This window comes from Camelus dromedarius, chromosome 25 (assembly GCF_036321535.1).
Source record: "Camelus dromedarius isolate mCamDro1 chromosome 25, mCamDro1.pat, whole genome shotgun sequence".
Lineage (NCBI taxonomy): Eukaryota > Metazoa > Chordata > Mammalia > Artiodactyla > Camelidae > Camelus > Camelus dromedarius.
This window is the reverse complement of record NC_087460.1, coordinates 952,730-975,482: the sequence shown is the minus strand read 5'-3', so window position 1 is coordinate 975,482 and position 22,753 is coordinate 952,730. Positions and strand designations below refer to the sequence as shown.

Sequence of the window (22,753 nt, the reverse complement as noted above, 5' to 3'; positions counted from 1 at the left end):
TCCGAGGAATTAAGAAGCCCCGGGTCTATTAATCTGCTCAGACATCTGGGCACCACTGCCTTGCCATGAGGCTCCGCCTCTCGGGCCCTCTCTCTCTGCCCTCGCTCCTGCCCACCCTCGCCTCTCCACGCCACTCGTGCAGCCGCTCTGTTCGTCATGGATCGATCAGACCCAGGCGCGGGGGCACGGCTCGTCCTGCCGTTTTGCTCGGCGGCCCGAGCTGCAGACACTCTAGGTGGGCGGATCGGAGCCCCTCCTGGCATTGCGCTCCCGAGGCCTCGCCGGCCGCCGTGGGGGCCGGGGCGGGGCGCGAGGGGTGTGTCTGGGCGGCATGTGGGCCGAGGCGCGGGCGGCGGGGCGAGTGGGGGCCCAGGCCAGGCCCAAGTCGGCGCCGCGCGCCCGGCTCCGTGCGCCCCGCGCCGTGCGCCCGGCCCCGCGCGCCGCCGCCACATCTGGAAGCGTTCAGCGCGTCCGCCTGGGGCGCGCCGGGCGGGCGGGCGGGGCAGCGGGCCGCGGGGTGAGCGCCGCGCTCCGCGCTCCTGCCCGCGGCTCCCTCTCGCCGCCTCTGCAGAAACAGCTCCTGCCAGAGCGGCGCGCGGCGCGGCCCGGAGCGGCGGCGCCTTCCTGCCTCCTCGCCCTCGGGACTCGCTGGACCTTTGGGCAGAAAACGCGGAGCAGGGCCGGGGAGGACGCGCCGAGAGCGGGCGGAGACGGTTCGGGCCGGCGGCCGGCGGGCTCCTCCCGTCCTGGGGTCGGTGCTCCCCTCTCCCCCTCCCGCCTCCCGCTCAGCCTCTCCATTTATTTTTTCAAATGCTGTGGCCGCCAGAGGTGCGGTGCTGAATTCTTGGAAGGGGCCCGGATGTGCTGAGGATGCATTACAATTTCTCTGAAGGAGGCAGTAGTGGAAAGGATCAGTTTTGGGTGTTTGATGCCATAATGGGAATCAGGTAATCATCAGAAGGGAGGAAGAGATACTGCAGATCCACGGCTCCCTCGAATTTTGCACGGAAGCCGCCGGCCTCGGAGGAGGGATTAGCGCAGACCCGCCTGGGGGTGTTTGACATTCCTCTTTGTGGCTTCGTCTCCTCCTAAAACAATTCTTGCTCCATGGTCAATGAGAACACGAGGATGTACATCCCAGAGGAAAACCACCAAGGTAAGGCTGGACCCCGCCGCCGCGCCTGCCAGCCTCGCTGGCTCGCCCGCGCGCCCCGCGGCCCCGGCTGTTCCCCGCCGCGCGTCCTTCTCCCCGAGCAGCCGGGAGCCCGCGGGACCCGGGCCGGACCGCGCGGAGCCCAGGCGGAAAATCCCCGCCCCTCCCCCGCCCGCGCCCACGGCCCCCGAGCCGTGCGTCCGGAGAAATGCCAGGCGAGGGGAAAAGTTCCCAAGTGCCTGCTCCGGCCTCGCTTGCTCGCGCTTGCCGGGAGAGCCCAGCGGCCCGGCGGGCCGGGGTCCTCGCCTCGCCCGGGGCGCGGCTGGGAGCGCGCGCGCGCACCCGCACCAGGACGGCCGGCGCCCCTGCTTGGCGCCCCTGCCCGGGCCGTGCGCTCCAGGTGGCGGGTGGGGGCCGGCGTGCCGCCGTGAGTCTGGGCGCCTCTCCTTTCCCGTCTCCCTCTCTCCTTCTCCCCGTGGCCGTCCCCCCATCTCTCTCTCTCTGTGCCCCTCTCCCCCGGCTCGCTACACCCACCCACCTCTCCGCTGCCACTGACCCCCAGCGCGCCCACGCCCCGTGTGTTCCTGTTCGCACCCACATGTGGGCTAGCACCTGAGGATGTCAGCGGTTAGGATTCGGGCGGTGTGTGGGCTCTGCTTTTTCGGGTTTTCAGGCAATAATAAAAGGGTGTGCCGAGCTCACGCAGCTCACAGTGTCGCCCAGTGTTTTCCCAGCACCTCCATCCTTGGCATCAAGTGTCTGCTGCTCCCCCTGCGAGGGGAAAAGGCTTTCCCGCAACTCCCCACTTCCTGGAAACTTTCTCCCTCACCGCCCCCCGCCCCCCCCCCCCCCATGTTAACAAGTTATTATTTTTTGGCACTGCTGGGCAATTACGGTCAGGATGGAGTGTGGAGGGACAGTCCTGCTGGAGTGTGGCTGCCTCCGGCTTGGTCTCTGCCTCCCCCATGGCTTTCTCTGTCTCTGGCGCTTCCTTTTCTCCCTCCAGTTTCCCAGGCCTCCCTGTTTACACTCCTCCTTCCCACCTCTTCCTTCTCAATACCTGTCGCTGTGGGTCCTGCTGCTTCCTGGGCACTCCAGTGCTCCTGGGAGGACCGGCCTGGTGGAGGGGCAGCCCCCTGCCTCTTCTCTCCAGCCTCCTACTTCCTTTGCCCCCATCCCCACCGTTAGCAGACGAGCTCCTACCCTTTAGAGCCAGAGGCCGCCAGGCAGCCTCCCTGCCTGGTCTCCATCCGTCCTGAAACTGATTTCCAGCCTGGGTGGCAGTGAGGGGATTTTGGCCTCTTTTGGAGGAAAGAACTGTGTCAAGGGTCGTGGGTTCTAGAGTGAGTCGGGGCTTTGGAGTCACGGGGGCAGCTTCTGTCTCAGGATTTCTCCACCCTGTGCCCCACCCCTCACCTGCAGTAGTGGATGGATCAGGAGGGAAGCAAGGAGACACAAAAGAAAGGCTGATGTCTGTGAGGAGGGTGGGTCTCTCCCCTCCTGGCTCTTGGCTCAGTCCAGGCAGCCTTGAAGAGGGACCCCCGGGGGCTGCGTCCTCACTGCCACTGATGATGGCCGTGGACGGTGGTCACAATCATTATTCACATGGTGATAATTTTAACCAGTCCACAAGGCCTCTCCATGCAGGACAAACCCTTTTTCACTCCTTCCTTCCCTCCTTTTGCCCCTTTGTCCCCCAGCACCCCCTCCCCACACGTGAACCCAGGGAGCAGACGTTCAGAGTAGGAGCCTTGGTGGGCCCTGGCGAGTCTGTGAGGAAGATGGAGGGAAAGGCGGAGAGTGAGCGTGGCTGGGAGCTCTGCCTGCCTTCCCCGCGGCACGCCAGCAAACGCTATGGCAACCTGAATTCCAGCTCTCTCCCTTCTTTGAGCTGCAGTGATTATATAATTCACGGGAGCAGTTTTGCCTCCTTTCCTGGGTGCATTTTTCGGTGAAGGAGCACCAGGATCCCGTCTCCGCCCCCCCCACCCCCCTGTGGGTGTTCTGGGGGCGGGAGGGGAGGAGGGGGATGGAGGTGGGGAAGGGAGGACCTAGAAGAGCGGGAACATGTACCAGGAAGGGGCTGCTGGGCCTCCATAACTAAAGGGGTGAGGAAACCTAGCTGGGGGTCAGGGTTTCAGGGACAGCGGGGCCGAGGAGCCAGTGATCAGCTTGGATGGTGCGGACGAGAGCGGAGAGGGGAAGAAGTTGGCAACGGCGGGGGTTACATTCTTCTCCAGACAGACTCTGAGGCATTCACGCCTCGGCCCTTTCCCCCCAGCTTTTTCGTGGGGCATGTGTGTTTGTGTGTGTGTGTGTGTGTGTGTGTGTAGGGTCAGGGCATGGAGACCGAGGGTTGGCCGGTTGGAGCAGCCCACAGTTTCCCAAGGGCTGGCTCCTGACCTCGGGTTCAGGCTGGGAGTGGCTCTCTGGCCTCTCCAGCCTCTCCTCACCTCCAGCACCCTGTCTGCTCTGGTCCCACGCCAGCCTCCCACTTTTCGGGGCTGATTTTCCATTGCTCCAGCTAGCAAATGAGTTTCTTAATAGTCAACCATTTAACAAATAAAACATCAGAATGTTCCTTATCTGCTGGAGACAAGGCAGAGGGGGAAACGTGTTCCCAGACTGGAAGACACACTGTGCTTTTCTTTTCAAAGCACTACCAGCAATCATCGTAATAAAGTAACACAGTGATGGTCAGTGGTCAGAGGACACGGCTGCGTGCACCTCGCTGGTGCGGGCTGGAGGGAGTGTGACACTGGCCCCTCTTTCTTGGACTCCGCGTGGAGGAGGCCAGAGGAAGAGGGCTCCCGAGGCTCCAGATGCCATTCCTAGCGCTGTTCAGGTACTTTCCAGTGGGTCAGGACACTACACAATAGAATGCATTACAAGAATCAATTATTCATCATTTCCAGGGAGCACATGCTAACAGTATTTAAATGTGCACACACACCCCCGAATAAGGAAAAGCTATTTTAAATAGATTACAAAGAGCCCCGTGCCCTTTGGGGACCCGGTGGCAGCAGACAGGAGCCCTGGTGGTGCCCCCGGAGGCCTCTGGACTCCGTCAGTGCCTCGCGCTGGGTGAATGGTTCTCCACAGGTCAATGCTGCGGGCACAGAGCTTTGCGAGGAGGTGGCGAGCCGCTGGTCCCTGGGTCTCGGTGATGACTTGGGACCCTTCCTTCAGTTTTCTCTGTGCCTTAAAGCTGCCCCAGGTGGGTTTTTCTGGGTGTAGGACGAATGTGGAAGGAGACCCAGGGGCAGCCTGGGTGGGGGTCTGAGACCCTGCTGATCTGTTTTCCCACCACCCAGCACTGGCCCTGCTGTCCCCAGGGCCCTGGCCCAGGGTGAGCGCAGCCCCCAGACCAGAGCAGGTGTGGTTCCTGCCTCCTCCAGGAGGTGGCACCCCAGGGCCTGGGAGTCAGGACGGGCCCCGGCGGGGAGGGGACAGGGGCTCTGGAGGGCACGTCTTGCTGCTGTGACTCTTCCGTGTGCCTGTCCCAGGGCAGAGGCCCCCACAGGCCAGAGCACCCCACGCACACATGCCTGGGGGCCCCGGCCACCTCCAGCCCTCTCTCCAGTAGTGCATCCACCTTGGACTGCCCCCCCCCCCACCCCGGCCCTCCGCTGCCCTGCAGTGCGGGCAGCGTCCCGCCCAGCTGCACTTGTGACGGCCGTTCCTCCCTGGCGACCACCACTGGTGACCGGAGGGGCCGGAGGTCCCAGGCCAGGGTGGAGCTGGCCTGAAGCGTGGGGGCTGGAAGCCTGGTCTGTCATGTGGCAGACCTCGTCATCTCAGAGGCGAGAGGACGTGCCCCTAACTTTATTGGGGGGAGAGCACAGAGCAGCTGGGCGCGCGTCACAGCCGGTCTCTGCTGACGAGCCTGGCGGGAGACCCAGGTGGGAGGGAGCTGAGGTTTGTTCTGAGTCGCAGTGGTTTCCCAGCTCCTGGTGTTTTCTGTCCTCTCTTTCCTCGGGGCTCTCCGTCGCTGGGATGAGTTCCCGGGGGTCTGAGGACCCTGGCCGCCATGCTGAGGGTGGTGGGGAGCTGCTGCAGGCCCTTCCTGCCGTGTCCAGCTGTCACACAGAGGTGACCTGTCCACCGGTGGGGCCCCCTGTTCCTCACAGGGACTCTGGAATCAGTGCCCGACATTCAAAATCAGGAGACAATTTTATTTTCCAATCTGGACCAGAGGGAGCTGATAGATTGGGGGAACACCTGGAGATGAACAAGACTCATGGGCGAGAGAGTCACGCTGGTTCAGTCTGTTTCTGGACCCGTCCTCACTGTCGCCTCAGCTGAGGGTGGGCTCTGAGGAGGAGGGCACGGGAATGGCTCTGCCAAGCATCAGGTGCTAAGTGTTCAGTGACATAAGTGCCGAACATCCTGATAATGAAACAGCACTCCAGCCATGGCTGTCATTGTTGAGATAATTCGGTAAACACCTGTTTACAGGAGCCTCGGGGTCAGATACCGTGCAAAGCAAGTTAAAGTGACCGGGTCCCTCTGGGACAACAGAGTGCTCGCAGCGCAGTTCCAAGGCCGGGTGCTGAGACACCCTGCCCCACCCTGCCCCAAGTCCATCGTGGGACAAGCTGAAGGAGGCTGGGGGGGTCCTGAGGCGAGTCTAGGGCTCGGGTCCCAGGGGTGGTGTCGGGGCTCAGAGCCGGACCTGGACCCGGGCAAACACGGCCGCCTGCATACACCCCGCCAGCCCTGGTCCCTCCCCTCCGCCGCCTTCTCTGAGGCAGCTGCTTTGGGCAGGAAGGGGCTGAGGGTGCCAGGAGCCGGGGGACCCTGGGGCCTCTCTGCCTTCTAGGTGTGGGCACCGTGGGGCGGGACCCAGGAGGGCAGAGCTGTGCGGGGGCCGGGCCTCTGGGGGCGGCCGCAGGAGAGCCCAGCTCCCTGGGGGTGTCCGGGGGAGGATCTGGGGCATAGTTACTGCTCGTAGAACTGAACTGATTGAAGTGGGGGTCTGAGGGTCAGAAGCAGCGCAGTTGGGCCTGCAGCTCAGGAGGCGAACACGTTGAACAGGCCTCGCCTCCCAGACCCCCAGGGAGCCAAGGGGACAGTTGATCTGGTTTGAATAGAGGCGACGCAGGGGCTGCGGCCAGAACTCCAGACCCACAGGCCCTTCCCCCAGAGCCTGGCCAGCTCTCCGCAACACGGCCGCCTCACGACAGCCCTCTGGTGCCGTACCGCGCGTGTGTGTGTGTACGAGTGTGTGTGAGTGTGTGTACGAGTGTGAGTGAATGTGCGAGGGGAGGGGGGCGGCCCTTGACCACGCTCTCTGAAGGGCTGTCAAGCAGACAGAGGATAAATGCACGTCTCTGGGAGTTCACTTTCTAGGATCAGAACGTTTTGTGGGTGAAGGAACCTCAGGAACAAGCTATTTCTGAGACACTCGGTTTGGAGACAGGGTTTGGGGTCTCTCTCACTGGAAAGGCTTAGACATTTCTTAGTCCTCAGAGTCAAAGTTCATATGTGTCCACAAGAAACTCCTACAAAACTCAGATCCCTGGTCCGTCCGCAGACGGACGCACCTCCAAGCCTCTTCATTTGCTGGCTTCCTTGCTGCGCCCTAGGGCGGAGGCCAGGCTGTGCCGTCGGGGTCCCTTGGCAAGGGCTTGGGGCTTGTTCGTGGACTGGCCGGCTTGGCTGCCGACTGGCCTGGCGAGGGGCACAGGCCGGAACCACAGGGCGGGGTGGGAGCCACAGGGCAGGGTGGGAGCCGCGGCGGGCAGCCCGCTGAGCTGGAGGTCAGGGCCCCTGCTTCCCGGTTGGGGATGCAGTCCTAGGACCCCCGCTCTTCCTGGGAGACATTTAAGTAAGGAGGGGTTAAACTCTGCACGGGAGGGCATCCCCTCGGGCCTGCCTCTGACTCTTCCACCACCCCCAGGGCCGTCGTGGTCTGACGTGAGGCTCCCAGGACCCGGAATGCCTTTGAGGCTGACCTGGTCTCTAGCTTACAGACCGGGAATGAGCCCGACTCACCCTCAGAAGTGTGGCCTCTGAGGTCCCCTGAGGAAGCCACCATCTCAGAGCACGGTGTTGCTGTAATTTCATGAAATAGTCAAGCTCACGTTTGCCAACAGGGTTTCCTTTCATTCACTCGGCCATGCCTGGTGCTGCCCGCTAGAACCTCGCTGAAAGGAAAAGAGAATAATCCTGTCTCCTGTCCTTTGGAGAAGCGAGCCAAAGCCCAGACAGTAAATGAATGTTCCTCTCTGCTTTGCCTGTGGGCAGGAATGTTGAGAAATGTTGACTTGATTACTCAATTAAGCTCTATTTACTTTGTAACCATTGTGTCATGTTCAGTCATTTATATATATTTTTTCCTTCCAAAATCATCCATGTTGGGCTAAAACCTTGCAAAGATGTCAGTTAGCAAAAGAAGAAAGAGAAAAACACAAGTAAGGAAGGCTGCCCCCAGAAAAGTGACGTGGGCCACACCCTTTGACTCGGGGTCTTTCTCTGAGTCCTGCCGGCGTCAGCTCTGACGGTTTCATCTGTAAGAGGGAGACAGTAGCCCTCAGGCCGTTGGCCTCACTGGGCAGCCTGAGGCTCCGAGCAGGGGGACGGGACGTCACCACGCGTGAGGATGGCAGCTTTCTTAGTGGAGGACAGGACGCCGGAGTTTGGGAAAGTTATGCTCCGAAACAACTTCCAAAGCATCCAGACAGCTTTGTAGGTGGCGGTGGATAGATGGCATTATTCAAAATTGCGGGGATGGGGATGTTAAGTGGAGAGGGACAGAGTGGGTTTGGCTGATACTGAATAATCAGAAGAAGGAAAACCTGTCGGGAGAGGCCTGGTGTTTTGATTTTCCTTGATAAGCGTCGACCACCGCAAGCCGGTGGGATCCCGGGTCGGTGGTACCGTCTGGACCCAGGGGGGCGGGGCTTCCCCAGCCTGGCGGCGGCCCACCTGCCAGGGCCACTGTCCCACAGCCACGGCACCGGGCTCCTGCCTGCCGCCCACGCTCCACGGTTCTGCCTTCCAGCCCGGCCAGGAGTCCTCTGAGGGTCCGAATATTTGAAGATAGGGCCACGGAGAGCAGGAAGGTTACTGCCTGGACAGAAAAACATGTCTTCTCTTTCCAACATGAATTCCCCAAACCTAAACAGCGCTCCTCGGTACAGGAGGACAGACTGCCTGGCAATGAAAACTTTGCTTCAGTGTAAACCTCGGCTTTGGAAAATAAACTCATTTAAAAAATATATATATATAGCAAAAGTGCTGGAGGTTTGTAGATGGAAGGAGCGGTTCCGTACAGAGTCTGGAGACACTTCTCAAAATAGGAGAGGGCTTGAATGTCACATCTTAAGTGACAGGCTAGCCTTTAGCTTCCCAAAGCAAAACTAATCTCGTCCTCAGAAAGGGTGCTGGGAGAGGAGAGGTTCAGTTGGCGCCTTGCTTCCCCCACCCCACCTGCACCCCCGCCTCTGGTCCTGTGATCTGCGGGGCCATCCATGTGCTCAGCTTTAGCTGTAAAAATAATCTGTATAGCAGCGGAGCACCCGCCGTCTGCTGTTTGTGGAACAGGGCAGGTTCAGAGCCGCCGCTTACCGAGTGGGACATCACCCACTCGGTGTCGTTCTGTCCTGACACCCCTCCTGGGGGTGGGCATTAATGACATTGTTCACATGAGGAAACGCAGGACCTGAGGTCTTGAGGAACATGGCCAAGGTCACCTGGACGGCACTGGAGAGGGAATTACATGCAGGTCGGTTAGACTTTCCGAGCATGTGTTCTTGGTGACCTCTCTCTGCGTGGGGCCGAGGGAGAGTGACCTCGAGCCAGCCTCGCAGGACCGGCTTGGGTGGCTCTGTGGTGGCTCCACACCCGTCCCTCGCCGTCCGCTTCCCGAGCTGTTTGTTGGTTTGTTCCCGAGGTTCCTGCCTGGGCCTTCTGATCCCAGTGCAGACCTTCAAGGGGGACCTCGATCTGTCCAGCCTTGCCTTGGAGATGACCATGTCGGGGCGTGGCCGGCCCCACCACATTCTTGGAGAGTCTGCCCCGTAACCCCCTCCGGGAGGATGGGCGCTCTCAGCCCTGCAAGACTCTGACGCGTCTGGGGACAGCTGAGCCCCTGGACTGTACTTGCTTATCTTTAGGGAACGTCTCTGTGGAGACATTATCCACTTACCGGAAAAGATACCTTGCCATACCTTTCAAGTGCACAGTTTGGTGATTTTCAGCGTGTTTGTGGGGTTGTGCCACCATCACCGCTGTCCGGTGCCTGCACACAGTCATCCCCCCTCACTGGCAGTCCACTGCCCCTCCGGTCCCTGCAGCCACGTCTGACTGTGGATTCTCAGGTGTCATTGACGGTGAGGGTAATTTCGTCGTTGGGCGCACCCGTGTCGTCCCCTGTGGGCCGCACATCCCCTGCATTCAGATCAAGGCTTGTCATGACGATCCACAGGACCAGTGGCCCACGTGACCAGTGGTCCACAGGACCAGTGGCCCACGTGGTACAGGATGCAGCTTAAAGGAAGCCCATGAGGTCAGTTAGGGACCCGGGTGTTGTTTGGAGGCGAGATCAAGTGCTTTCAGTTACGTGAAAAGTGGGTTTAAGGTTTATTTCCTCTCACCGTCTCCCTGAAGCTAAGTCTGTCAGCCACACCTACGGACAGCTGAAGATGTGAGCTATGACTCTTTTTTAAATTGAAGTATGGTTGATTGGCAGTGTTGTGTTGGTTTCAGGGACGCAGCACAGTGATTCCGTCATGTCTGTGTGTGTATATGTTCTTCTCCATTACAGGTTATTACAAGGTACTGAATGTAGTTCCCTGCGCTCGACAGAAGACCTTGTTTATTTTATCTATAGTAGTTTGTACCTGCTAATCCCAAACTCCTGCTTTACCCCTCCCTCTCCTTTCCCCTTCAGTAACCACAGTTTTTTCCCTACATCTGTGAGTCTATTTCTAGTTTGTAAATAAGTTCATTTGTATCTTTTTTTGATTCCATGTATAAGTGATATCATATGATAATTGTCTTTGTCTGACTTACTTCGCTTTGTATGACAATCTCTAGCTCCATCCATGTTTCTGTAAATGGCATTATTTCATTCTTTTTTATGGCTGAGTAATATTCCACCCCACATATATACCATTGTATGTATATATACCATATCTGCTTTATCTTCTTTAATTATTACCTTTTTAAAAACTTTTATTATAAAATTATGTCATGAAATTTTCCATTTTAACCATTCTTAAGTATACAATTCAGTGGCATTAAGTATATTCACAGTGTTGACCAACCACCACCGCACTATTTCCAGACCTCTTTCTTTACTCCAAACAGAAACTCTGCAACCTCAAAGTAATGACTCCCCATTCCTCCCTCTCCCCAGCTTCCAGTAACACCTAATCTACTTTCCGTCTCTGAGTTTGCCCATTCTAGGTGTTTCATGTGAGTAGAATCATACAGTATTTGTCCTTCTGTGTCTGGCTTGTTTTGCTTTGCACAGTGTTTTCCGGTTTCCTCTGTGTTGTGTCATGGGTGTCAGAACTTCATTCCTTTTCTTTGTTGAATAGTATTCCATTGTGTGAACCAACCACATTCTGCTTATCTGTCCATCGACTGATGGACACGTGGGCTGTTTCCACTTTTCGGCTGCTGGGAATAACTCTCCTGTGGATATTAGCACACGGGTGTCTGTTTGAGCCCTTCTTTCCTGTTCTTTAGGGTGTATTCCTAGGAGTGGAATTGCTGGGTTTTTAGTTGCATTGGAATCCCGTGTGGATGAGGATATGGTGTTAGGAAAATCCATGGTGGCAGTAATGAGGTCTTCTCTGAGCTCCTGGTGCCTGTAGCTGAATTTTAACTCTAATCAGGTGTTTAACAACCCAGCAGCTGCCGTCTGATGAGCAGTGGCTGACGCAGCCTCCGCTCCCAAGATACTGAAGGTCTCCACCTTCAGTCCTCCAAGTTCAGTCCTCACCTTCCTGCCGACACACTTAGTTTAATCCAACTGCTAGTAAAGCCCCTCTCTTGGGCTCCGCCTTCCCGTCCCCTCCCTGGTCCTGCTCACAGGTGTGTCTGGGCGTCTGTCCAGAGCTGAAACGTTGCCCTGCGTCTCTCCAAGGTCAAGCCTCTGTCACCACGCTGGGCTGCCCAGACCTCCCGGGGATCCAGGCTGCACCTCGGAGGGGATTACAGTGGCTCAGATGTCATGTTTGGTCTGCAGTGGATGAGATCCTGTGACTCTGGTTTTCAGTTATTTAAAAGGCAAACATTTTGACCTGTGCCCAGCTGTCTGAAAGACCAGGAGGTACGGAGCCTTTTTTCAGGATAAATTGACTGTGAAATGCCCTGAAAATGGGGACACTCATGCCAGTTTTGATGAAAACAACCCTTAGCTGGTCCTCCCCTCCCAGAATGGGGACGATGCTCACCCTCACCACGCTATGAGCATCTGCCTGTGAGGCGGGCTGCTCACAAGGTCTCTGGACTCCAGGAGGCTTTCTGCGTTACAGCCCCTGAGTTATCCCTCCCTTTGGGGAGCGTGCAGTCTAGCAGGGGCTCAGACACACGGACACCCATGATGGTGGCAACAGGCAGAACGCGCCTGATGTTACAAGGAGGGCAGATGAAAGGCTGCAGGTTGAAGAAGGAGGCGATGTGGTCAGGCGAGCAAATGGAGACGGGCTATGGGACGGCGGCGACACAGCTGAACCTTGCCGGCTGGACCGAGGTCGGGGAGGAGGGGGCGCATCCCCAATAGAAATGATGGACTGACAGGCGTGTGCACTGGATTTTAGAGGCTAGTGAGTTGAGTCTGACTAGCGCACAGGTCGCACGGGAGAAGTGGAGACAAGGCAGGAAAGGGGAGCAGGTGTTCGCGTCATGTTCCGTTGTCAGCAGGATGCCGGCTGGAGTGTTTGATTAACGAATGGTGTGACCGCAGCTGCTCTTCCAGAAGGTCAGGGTGGACGGGGGCGCTAAGGCGACAGGTGGGGGCACTTCCGGTGCTGCCGTCACAGTCCAGGCGGGAGAGGGAAGGACTTCTCAACAAAAGCTAGAAGGCAAGGAAGCTCGCTGTCTGGGTGGGCGGGGCTGTCCGGGTGGGGAGGACTGGGTGGGCGGGGCTGTCTGGGTGGGCGGGGCTGTCTGGGTGGGGAGGACTGGGTGGGCTGGGCTGTCTGGGTGGGCGGGGCTGTCTGGGTGGGGAGGACTGGGTGGGCTGGGCTGTCTGGGTGGGCGGGGCTGTCTGGGTGGGGAGGACTGGGTGGGGAGGACTGTCGGTGGGCGGGGCTGTCTGGGTGGGTGGGGCTGTCTGGGTGGGGAGGACTGTCTGGGTGGGCGGGGCTGTCTGGGAGGAAGGGTGGGAGGTGGATTTGGAGAGCTGATGGAGGTTACTCAGCATACACACAGAATTAGAGTGCATTTAAGGTGATATTTGAAGCTGTGGAAATGGATGGAATTACTTGGGAGAGAGAACAGAGGGGAGGGGGATGACGTAGGACTGAGGAAGGAGCCTCGTGTTTAAAGGCCAGGAAGCAGGTGAAACAGCAGACAGAGCCGAGGGGTCAGGGAGGTGGAGGAGGGCCTTACTGCTGCGGGGTCCTGGAGGGCCAGGGTCCTCGCTGTCAGCACCATCGGATGGGGTGGTGGGAGGGGAGACGGGGCCTGGGAGCAGCCCCCTGGATTTGACGGCCTGGTTCGTCGGGGACCTCGCGGGACGGTTCAGGTGACTGCTGAGCATGCAGGGTGGACTGCTCTTCCAGCAATTTTGACAGTGAGTGAAAACAGAGGAGATGGATTTGTCGGCAGGGGAGAGACTGGAAATGGAGGGCCCCTATTGATGAAGACCTGGATGAAGGCAGCAGGCTGGGGGTCGGGACAGGAGGGGAAGGGTGACCCCTAGCTGAGGAGTGGGGTTCTGTCCCCAGAAACAGACCTGAGCAGGTGAGCGAGGATGAAGAGCCTTGGGTGGTACTGGGGGGAGGGGCCTGAAGCTGAAAGACCAGATACTGAGGTATTCGGGGCCTCAGGGAGGAGAGGCCCGCCTCTGGTGTTCCCGCCCCATCCCCCACACCCCGACCCCGCGAGCAGAGCTTCCCAGCCTGGGATGTGGGCTCTCTGCAGGACTGGCCAGCCTTCCCAAAGTGTTAAGCCCTGTGATTCTACTGCCTTATAATTATGTCAGAATATCACGTTTCTGAGAACAGAGCATTTTGATTTTTAAAAAATCTTCCCCTCCCTTGTAACCCCACGACAGAAATGTGACCAGTCACTGGGAAGTCTCACGTCTGATCCCATTTGAGCTTTGCCATGCCTGGATTTCCCTGCAATTGAGACAAATATCCTGAATGTTTAATGAAAAGACAGCCACCCTCTTTAAGTGCCGTGGGAACATCCCCTGCTGGTGGCACTGAGTTTACTGCTGGTCCAGGAGGAGTTAAGGACCAGGAGGTGCCCTTCGGCTTGCCCCGGCCCTGTCCTGCGTGCTGGGACTCTGGTTGTGAGGGCAGGTGCGTGGGCTGGAAGGCCTTTCCCGGAGGCAGGAGGGGTGGGGTTGCAGAGCCAGGGAGGCTGGGCCCCTGCACTTCCACCCACCTGTCCCTGCTTGCCCGTCGGGTGAAATGCGAAGACAGACCCAGGCCCCAAGTCCGGAGTCTTTTCTCCAGCTGCTGTACCCACCCGCCACCTCTTCCACTTTAGATGGACCTGACTGTTGGGTGGGATAACTCGGGGAGGGCGAGGCCTTTGCCTGGAAGCCACTTTTGTTGCCGTTTTTGGCTGGAGAAACAGCCCAGGTGCTGTCGGCCTGCCCAGAAGTGACGTTCTGTGATGGCCCCTGGGGACTGGCTCCATGACACCTGGGGGTCATGGCCCCATCTGGATGCCTGCCTGCAGAGCTTGGCCTTATTCCCAGGAGCCTGGAGGGCACTTCTGACCTCCACCCCGTATCTTGCCAGGTCTGGCGGTGGGGCGCTCTGGTTCCCACCCCCCAACTCCGGGGAGACCTGGGCAGAGTGTCAGCTGTGTCTCTCCAGACGACGGGGCCCAGGCACGGACCTTTGGAGCTTGACTTGGCTCTGGTAGAGTGGAGGAGGAGGGAGGAAACTCTCCAAGAGAAAATGACCAGAACCAAGTGCCCTTGAGGTGGGGGAAGGGACGGAGCGGGCCTGCATCCCAAGAGACGGACACGGCTCTTCTCGGGAACGGGCACAGACACCCCGGCGTGGAGTCTTGTTCACGCGGACCTGGCCGTGGATGGGCCAGGCCTCGCCTCCTGCGTGGTTACAGTTGCGTCATGGTCCATTTGAAAGGATAAAATGATCAAATGGCAGAGGACAGAATGGCAGTAAAGGTCTCTGCTCGTGTGTGCAGGCCCAGAAGTAACCGAACAGAAACTCTAAACCAGAGACACTTAGGGAGGGGTTCCTCCAACACTCGGGGCCGAATGCTTACAAATTCCCTGACAAGGCTCTGCCTGTGGTGTGCGCTTGTGTACGGGAGAAGCAGCAGGCAGCAGAGGGAGTGGTGGGCTCCCTGAGACCCCCGGCAGATGGCGGGCCGGCCGGCTGCAGGCGTCCGGGAGCTGGGTGCCCCGTGCGTAGGTGACCTCTGCCTCTTGCTCTGGCATTTTGTTGAATCACTCATCTTCCCCTTGTCTGAGGACCTGTTCTCAGTTCTCCCATCCCCCGATTAAGAATCTCTTTATCCTTTTCAACCCATTTGTCAATAACCACAACTTGAATATCGCAAGAGAATTACTCGAAAGACAGCAGGAGAAACCTGTGTGTACGGTCAGTGCACGGGGAGATGGCGGTGTAGATGCCAGCGCTTAAGAAGCCGGTCTGACCTCAGCTTTCCACCGGAAGGAATGTCCTGGGGGAGGGCAGGGAGTGTGGAACAGCCCTGCTCTGTGATTTTAAAAAAAGCAGTGAAGAGGCTTTTGGTGTTAAAGGCCTGGGGGCGCCCTGCGTCTCCTTAGCCGGTGTACGAGTGATGGGGGGCTCGGACTGGGGTGCTCTGTCTTCCATGCAGTGTGTGTGACGGAGAAGACACACCCCCATCTAGGAGATTTTTTGTGAAGAACGGCTATGGCGTCCTGCATCCCTTCCCTTCCCTCGGGATTTCTTTCCTTAGCACGGGAGCACGTGTTTGTGGTGGGGCCCTCCCCGTCCTTCAGCAATTTGAAGATACCCCACTGTTTTCTGGACTTCGTTGGTGCTGGTGAGAAGCCTGCCGTAAGCCCTGATCGTAGCTCTGGTTTTTGAAACACACCCACTTCGTCTTCAGTCTCGGGCAGTTTCGCAGTGTTGTGTTAATTCCCTGACTTTTAAAGAAAAAAACCTTGCTTGTGTCTTGGTGGGTGCTTCAGTCTAAGGATTCATCTCATCGCAAGTTCTAGGAAACCCTCAGTCATTTTCGAATGCTGCTCTTCCCCCAGTCGTGCTGTTTTGTTCTCTGAAACTCTTACTCAAACGTGTATCGACCTTTCTCATTTTTCCCTTTCTCTTAAATGTTCTTTCATAGCCGTTATTTCATTATCACACGTACACGGAAGGGCTCGTTGTAAACATACCTCCGCCCCACTTGCGAAATAGTTCTCCCTGGAGCTGCTCGTTTGGTAAAACTGTACTTCCGAGGGGAGACTCTCAGGACCCAGTGTGACGTGATGAGGCTGGAGGGTCTCCCTCCTTTAACTGTCACCGAAGGGTCGCCAGTCTGTCCTCCGGGATTTGCTTGTTCAGAGTGTTTTAAACTTGCAGGATGTTAGTCCGCGGTTCCTTCGTTTTGAGGTCACAGGTAGAGAGGCTGTGCTGGGCGAGCGTTACAACGTGTACTTGTGCGTTCGGTGTCTGTTAGGTACAGTAGGTGCGTGAGGCACAGACCAGGTGAGTCAGGGTGGCTCGCTGTTCTGTCTTCACTGAGGGACGGACTGCCAGTCAGTCAGTCAGTGTGTGGTGAGTGCTTCCGTGCGCTGGCGCCGTGGCAGCCACCTGACAGCAGCACAGACACAGAACGGACACTGAGAGCCGAGTGCCACGTGTCCGCTGGGTCCCGGAGGCCCAGGAAGGAAGCGGCGGCGAGGATGGCCGTCCGCCCTGCCCGGGGCTCCAGGGGGCCTCTGGCCGGGTCACCTGGGCCTGCTCAGCGGCGGCCGCACACTCGCTCGAGGAGGGAGCAGGCTCCCTGGACTCTGGACGTCTCGCTCGGCTTCCCCAGAGCCCCACCGCGCGGACGGCGCGCCGGCCCCGTTGAGGACCTCCTTGAACAGAAGCTGGGCCGGGAGTGGAGCGGCCCGGGGATGGGGGCAAACCGGTGTGAACAAAGACGCGGGCGCCGAGTCGCTGTGTCCGGGTCACTGGGCTCCTCTCTGCCGGCCATCTTCCCCCCGTGCTCCTGCCGGCTGTGGGACCTGCCCAGACTCAGCGCTCCCTCCCTTGTAAGTCGTGCCCAGGACCCCACGGGGTTGGGCAGCGCAGTCCCCACACCAGCTGGCAGTCGTGGGGCAGAGAGGTGAGGGCTGCTGCCCCGGAGGCCGGGAGTCTCGAGGGCGCGGAGGAGGTTCCTTCAGAGATGCGGCGAAGACCTCCCACAGGAGGACCCTCTCGGAGGGAGGCTGGGATCAACTCTTTCCACTTCTGTGTAAATGTAAGTCATTCTGTGTTCTCTCTGACGTCTTTGCTGATCAGCCTTTTGTCTCATTGCAAAGTGAAAGGCTGTGTCTTTCTCTCCAGGAATTCCAGGCATCAGCAAGCAAGTTCAGGAGGAATTAGTAAGACTAAAATCATTGAGCCTGTGGCTTCCCTTTAAATCAGGCAAAGGATGATCCAACCGAAGGTGACAAGTAGGTCTGAGGTCCTGTGTGGCGCCTGCAGGGCTGCAGCCTGAGCGCAGGGCAGAGTGCGGGGATTGGCTGGTGATGTCTGCCCCGGGCTCGGGCTGGAGGGAAGGTGTGCGGCACACCTACTATCTTGGCCACACCTGGGAGAGACAGACAGGTGGTCAGGCCTAGTTAATACGGCCGGCCGATTCAGTCAGTTCTGTCAAACAGAGCCAATTCAGTGAAAAACAATCAGTTGAAGTTTGTGTTTGATATAATGTAGGGAAAAAAGGGGGAAACAAATACCCATTTTATAAATTCTGATTTTCACGTTGGTTCAGCTAGGCCACTGAGTCACAGGTGCAAGGTGGGTCACACCTGAGAGCGCGTGGCCTCCGGCCTGACTTTCCTCGTGGGGTCACCAGGAGGTTCTTCGTGTTTTCATTGTACCGTCTTTCTGAATGTTTTCAAAACATTTCACACCTCGTGCCTCGTTTTGTTCTCACTCGATCCCTGGGCAGAGGTGGTCTGACGGGTCGTCCCGAGCGGGCGAGGGGTTGGCCCCGTCCCCAGCCCCTTCCTTTGTTCCGTTGACCTTCTGAGTCTCCTCTGGGTCTGGAGGAGACTTGCATCCAGTCGATTCCCGCTGCTCTGCTCCCTCGGGGGCCGGAGCCTGGGAGCCAGTGCGAGACTCAGGATAGTGTCCACGCAGGCAGGAGAGGCTGCCTGTCCCCAGCAGGCCGCTGTGTGAGACCCCACTGCTTCGAGAAAATATTCGGGGTTATAGGCTGGAAAGTTTTGTCTGGAAGTGAACACAGCGCACAGGCACCCGCACCCTGGAGTCGTCAGCTGGTGTCTGAGTCACCCCTCACCACCTCCCGGCGCCTGCCGGCCTCCTGGTCCACCTACAGTGGTCTGAGCTTGGCCGTATTTGGCTTTCTCGAGCTGGTTGGCTTTGGAAGTGCCTTTCAACCTGCCAACACCCGAGGGGGGACCCAGATCAAGCTGTGTGTTTAAATGGCAGGCGGTGGGGGGAGCTGGCATGGAGACATCCAGGGACACGAGGCCGTGACTTAACATAAATCAGCTCCTGGCTGTGCATTCCTTTGGCTGTAAACAGTTCAGCGTCATGACGGCCGATGTCTTCTCTCCCCACCCCCCCCGAGCCCGGGCCTCCGGGCCTCGTTTCTACAGCCAGGGGTCTCTCCCTCGCTCCCTGTGGCTCGCGGCGGAGTGCGTCCCACGCACTGTCGCATGGATTCCTCACCTCCAGCTCGTGACGTAGGAACTCCGCTCACCCCCATTTCACAGGAAAGTAAACGGAGGCTCAGAGGGCTTAAGGCATCGGCCCAAGGCCACACAGCCAGTAGGTGGAGGAGCTGGAGTTCTGAGCCCTTGCTCTGGGAAAGCTGGGCTGTGATCATGTTGTTTCTCTTCTGTTCTGGAGAGTTTGTTGTTGGGCTTTGAGATTCTTCCTGGTAGCTTATGCTTGTGGGTCTGCCCAGACCACCCCCAGCAGGAGGAGACTGTCACCTAAGGCCGTGCGTCAGCGCGAGGGCCTCATCCAGACCTCAGATTCCAGACGGCAGGACCCAGGGTCCGAGGGGCTGGGCTGTGCTCCGCCCAGGTGCCCCGGGGAGCGGGTGCGCGCGGGCCTGCGCCGGGGCCTGCCTGTGCCCTGCAGTGCTGGCGGGCAGGGCGTCCACTCCGGCGTAGACAGAGGTGGGCGTATGTAGAAATAATCTCCAAGGGCTCTGGTCTGTGTTTATCTGCTTGCTCAGAGATGAAAGTCTGGGAGGGGGTCGGTCAGAAACGCTGGGGTTGACATCCGGTGACGTGGTGGCCCTTTCCCGGGGACACGGGGCGGCCTGCTCTGTAAGCGCCTATTCTGGGGTCTTCCCTTGTCGGGCTGGAATCGTCACTGCCTGCACTGCAGCCAGACGGGACCAGCCTGGATCTGCCTTTCCTGACTTGAAGAAGCACCGCCACCCGGCCGCCTCACGTCCCACCCCCCCCCCCACCCGCCGCGGACGTGGCCTCCTGCTCCACCGCCTAGTTTAGGGCAGAGCCTCGCAGGCAGCGTTGGGAGGGGCTGTGTTCACTCCTGGATGTTACACGTCCTTCACGTTCCGGCTTTGAACGCGCTCCAGGAGAACATAGTAAGTAAAGGGGTGCACTCAGCTCCCCCTCGGCCGCGCGCCTCACGTGGCTGCAGCTGCTCTGGGGGGCAAGCCGCATGTCTTTCCCCCTCCCTCCCTCCCTCCCTCCAAGTGTGTTTTTCATTCATTAGACAAAACGGTTTTCCGTGGGACGTGGACGGCGCAGTGATTACATCTCTCGCACCAGATACTTTGCCGTCGTAAAATGCTTGGTCTCTGGCTTTTCTTCTCAGTTTGATCCCCATTTATCCTGGAGTCAGACACACCAGTGTTGGGCTGTTGCTGACTTCCATGAGATGACTCAGTTCAAACGAGGCCTGCTTTATGTAACAGGTCTTCTTAAGTGGGCCGCCCGTCGGGAAGGCCTTGGTGCAGGAGGCTGTGTTGGAAGGACCTGGCTTCTGCTCTGCAGTTCTGTCCACTGAGAGGGAAACTGAGACGTGAGGCGTGGACCGTCCACCGTGGAACCCAGCAGCACCGGCCGGGGGTGTGTGTCCCGTGAACCATCTGAAGAGTCACGTTCAGCTGTGAGGCTGAACAACGTTCACCGTAACACCAACACGTTGCCCACTGGAGGGACAAATGACACTTGTGTCTGTACGGTCAGTGGGGAGTCTGATTTGGGTACGGCCGAGCGCTCTCTGTGTGTGGTAGGTTGGTGAGGGGTCCGTGCAGTCTGTATGCATCAAACAGTAGCTGATTCCCCAGGCAGCGTTCCACACTGGGGACGTGTCCTGTATGAATGGTACTGGGGTTCAGACTTTGCGCTTGGTTCTAGATGATTCTTCTGTTTCACTTTTTCTCCTCTTGTCTTTTTCAAGAGGACGGAGAGATATTTATGGGCGTTTCAAAGTACACCAGGTTATATATTATAGCTTTTTAATTTTTATTACTTTTTTTAAGAGAAAGGTTAGTGGTTTGGGCTTGGTTGGGCTGAGTTGAGTTTAGAAATAAACGTAGCCATGGTTCATGGAGTATGCAGGGAGTGCTAAGCGTGAGTCAGGAACTTCCCGGGAGTGGTGTAGTTTAAGCCTCAAACTACCCTGTGCCGTGGGTGCGCGTGTTCTGACTGGCCGCGGCGGGAGGAGGTTCGCGGGGCCGGGGCTGCGCGCTCGGCACCAGCTGGAGCCCGCGTGGAGCGCGGCGTCCGAGGGGAGGCCCGGGGCGTGGCCTCCGGCCTGGGCGGTTTGGCCGGGAGCAGGAGGGGAGCCCTGCTGTAAGGCCCAGAGCTTCCGGTTCAGCAAGGGGAGATGAGAGGAACCCTGTCTGCGGTCTGTCCTGGGGCTTCCTCTGCCACCTGTGAGGAGGAGGGACTGCCCTGCAGCACGCACAGGGTGGAGTCTGAGTCTGTGCGGCTTGCTTACTACGGGAACGTTAGGATCAAAACGTGGACGTGAAAACTGTGTGGGACGTTGGTGGCTGAATGGATTAAGAAGCCATGATGTGTACACACTGCTGGGACTAAATTGTCACCCCCAACCCAGTTTCGTGCGTTGAAGCCTTAACCTCCCCGTGGCGACGTCTGGGGGTGGAGCCTGCGGGGGTGGCCGCGGTTAGGTGGGCCAGGGGTGGAGCCCCGTGGTGGGGCCAGTGCCCTCGTAAGAGGAGGCCCAGAGAGCTGGTCCTGTTCTCTCCGCGCTTCTGAGGGCTCAGTGAGGAGGGGGCCGTCTCCAGGCCAGGAGGGGGGCCCTCGCCACGGGCCGGTCACCCTGGTCTTGGGTTTCCAGCCTCCAGAACTGGGGGCAAACGCAGTCCGCTGTTTAAGCCACTCAGGCTGCCGTATCTGGTTATGAGAACCGAGCAGGCTCAGGCCCGAGCGCTGGATGTCACTCAGCCTCAAGAAAGAGGGAAGCCCTGTCGTGAGTTACAACCCGGGTGAGTCTTGAGGGCTTTATGCTGAGTGAAATAAACCAGGCACAAAAGACAAGGACTGTGTGACTCCACTTAAACGAGGGGTCTAACATGGTCAAAGGCTCAGAAACAGAAACCGGCGCGGTGTCTGCCCAGGGCGGCGGGGAGAAGGTAAGAGGGGGTGGGGTTTACTCGGAACAGGATGTCCTGTTCGCAGGATGAGAAAGCCCTGGGCACACGGCAGCGTGCGTGTAGTTAACCGTCCCGAACCGTACCCGTGACGGTGGTTACCATGTACATTGGGTGTGTTGTGTTGTTACCACACACAGAACCAGGTCGCGGATAATCGACACCCACATGGTCCTTCAGAAATAACCACAAACAACTCGGAAGAAACTTCTGCGTCACAGGGCCCTCGACGCTGTCGTAGAACAAGCACTCGTGGCCTCAGCACAGAACACAAGCCTCCCAGCGAGATAAACGCCCGTGAGGAAGGGCCAGCAGAGGCAGGGAGATGGAGGCCTCGTGCCCCAAGAGAGGAAATCACAGGACGGCTGGGGGAGCCCGACAGCAAATCTGTTTACAGCAGTCGAAGAGGTAGAAGAAGAAGGAGATCTGATGGAAGAGCAGGTCTCTGTGAGAAAAGGGCCTGTCTGAGGAGAGGGCCCGGGAGGGCTCGGGGGGCTAAGGGGCAGCCGTCGAAGCAGAGCTCTGTGGAGCGGGCGGCGTGCCAGCACAGACGGCGCGGGAGATGCAACCTCTGCCCGGAAGTTAGGCCCCGGGAAGCGGGCCGAGGTCAGCACTGAGAGGCAAAGGATCGAATGCGTGAAGAGCAGCTGAAAGCCGGGAGACAGAAGGAAAAGGCTCGACGTGTGTCCGAGCGGCTGGGAGACAGCAGGGAACGGTGAGAAGGCGCCACTTTGGAAGACAATGCCGAGAACGTCCTAAAACTGAAGGAAGGTTCTGGCTCCTGGGTTGCAGCCGCGTGGTGAGTGTGCGCTACAGTGATTCGCAGCCCATCCGGGGTGCTCAGTGTGGAAAACTGCTGGGAAGTCGAAGAAGATGAGAAAATCCTGAAAGCGAGCAGTGGGGAAAGACAGATGATCCGCAGACAGCGGACGTCATCCGCGCCACCATCGCGTTCGGGAGACAGTGAAGTGGTAGCTTCAGAGCGCTCGGTGCTCCCCAGCGAGACTCCTGTGCCAGGCTCGCTAGCATTCGGCAGTCGGGATGAAGAGACGTTTTCCCTGCAGACAAAGACTGAGGGCTCTTACCTCTAAAGTGATCGCGGCACAGAGAGCCACCAAGACGCACGCTTAATAAAGAAGCATTTGCTGTTTCTTGTCTTTAAAAGAAGACTGAGGTTTAGGACCATTTGAAGACGAGGTGACTCTAAGCACCGACCAGTATTGCGGTGGAAGATCAGTGACAGGTGGGGCGGGTGCAAAGATCAGGCCTGAACGCCTTCTACGGTGTTGTTATTGTTCAGAGGCATAATGAACTCCCTTTTAAAATCCTTCATAATGCAAAACAGAAAGAGAGATGTGCAGACATTGACTTTGGACACACATCCCGGCGGCTAGAACAACGTTCCGTACACTGAGTTCTTGATCTTGCGACAGCCGCGGGGGAGCGGTTCCCGGGGGCGGGGATGGCCTCCCATTCTGTGAGGCGAGGAGGAGGGCCGTGTTCACCCTCGGACCCCCATCCCTCTCAAAGGAGCGTCCGGCACTAGGCTGTGGTGGGTGAACGTGCCCTAGCCGACCCTGCCGAGGCCAACAGCCGGCCCACGTC

The 22,753-nt window shown here is 58.4% G+C and overlaps 1 protein-coding gene across 17 annotated transcripts in view; it reads left to right on the top strand.

Annotated features, from left to right (window-relative positions):
- CACNA1C (calcium voltage-gated channel subunit alpha1 C) overlaps positions 1-22,753 on the top strand; it is a 435,322-nt gene that overhangs the window by 65,414 nt on the left and 347,155 nt on the right. The window contains exon 1 of one of the 17 annotated variants that reach the window (XM_031444410.2): positions 599-1,156. The exons of the other annotated variants lie outside the window; for them this stretch is intronic. Coding sequence (XP_031300270.2) covers positions 1,108-1,156 — 49 coding nt within the window. The 5' untranslated portion in view covers positions 599-1,107. Of the gene's footprint in view, positions 1-598; positions 1,157-22,753 lie in introns of those variants that run through there. 17 annotated transcript variants of the gene reach the window in all.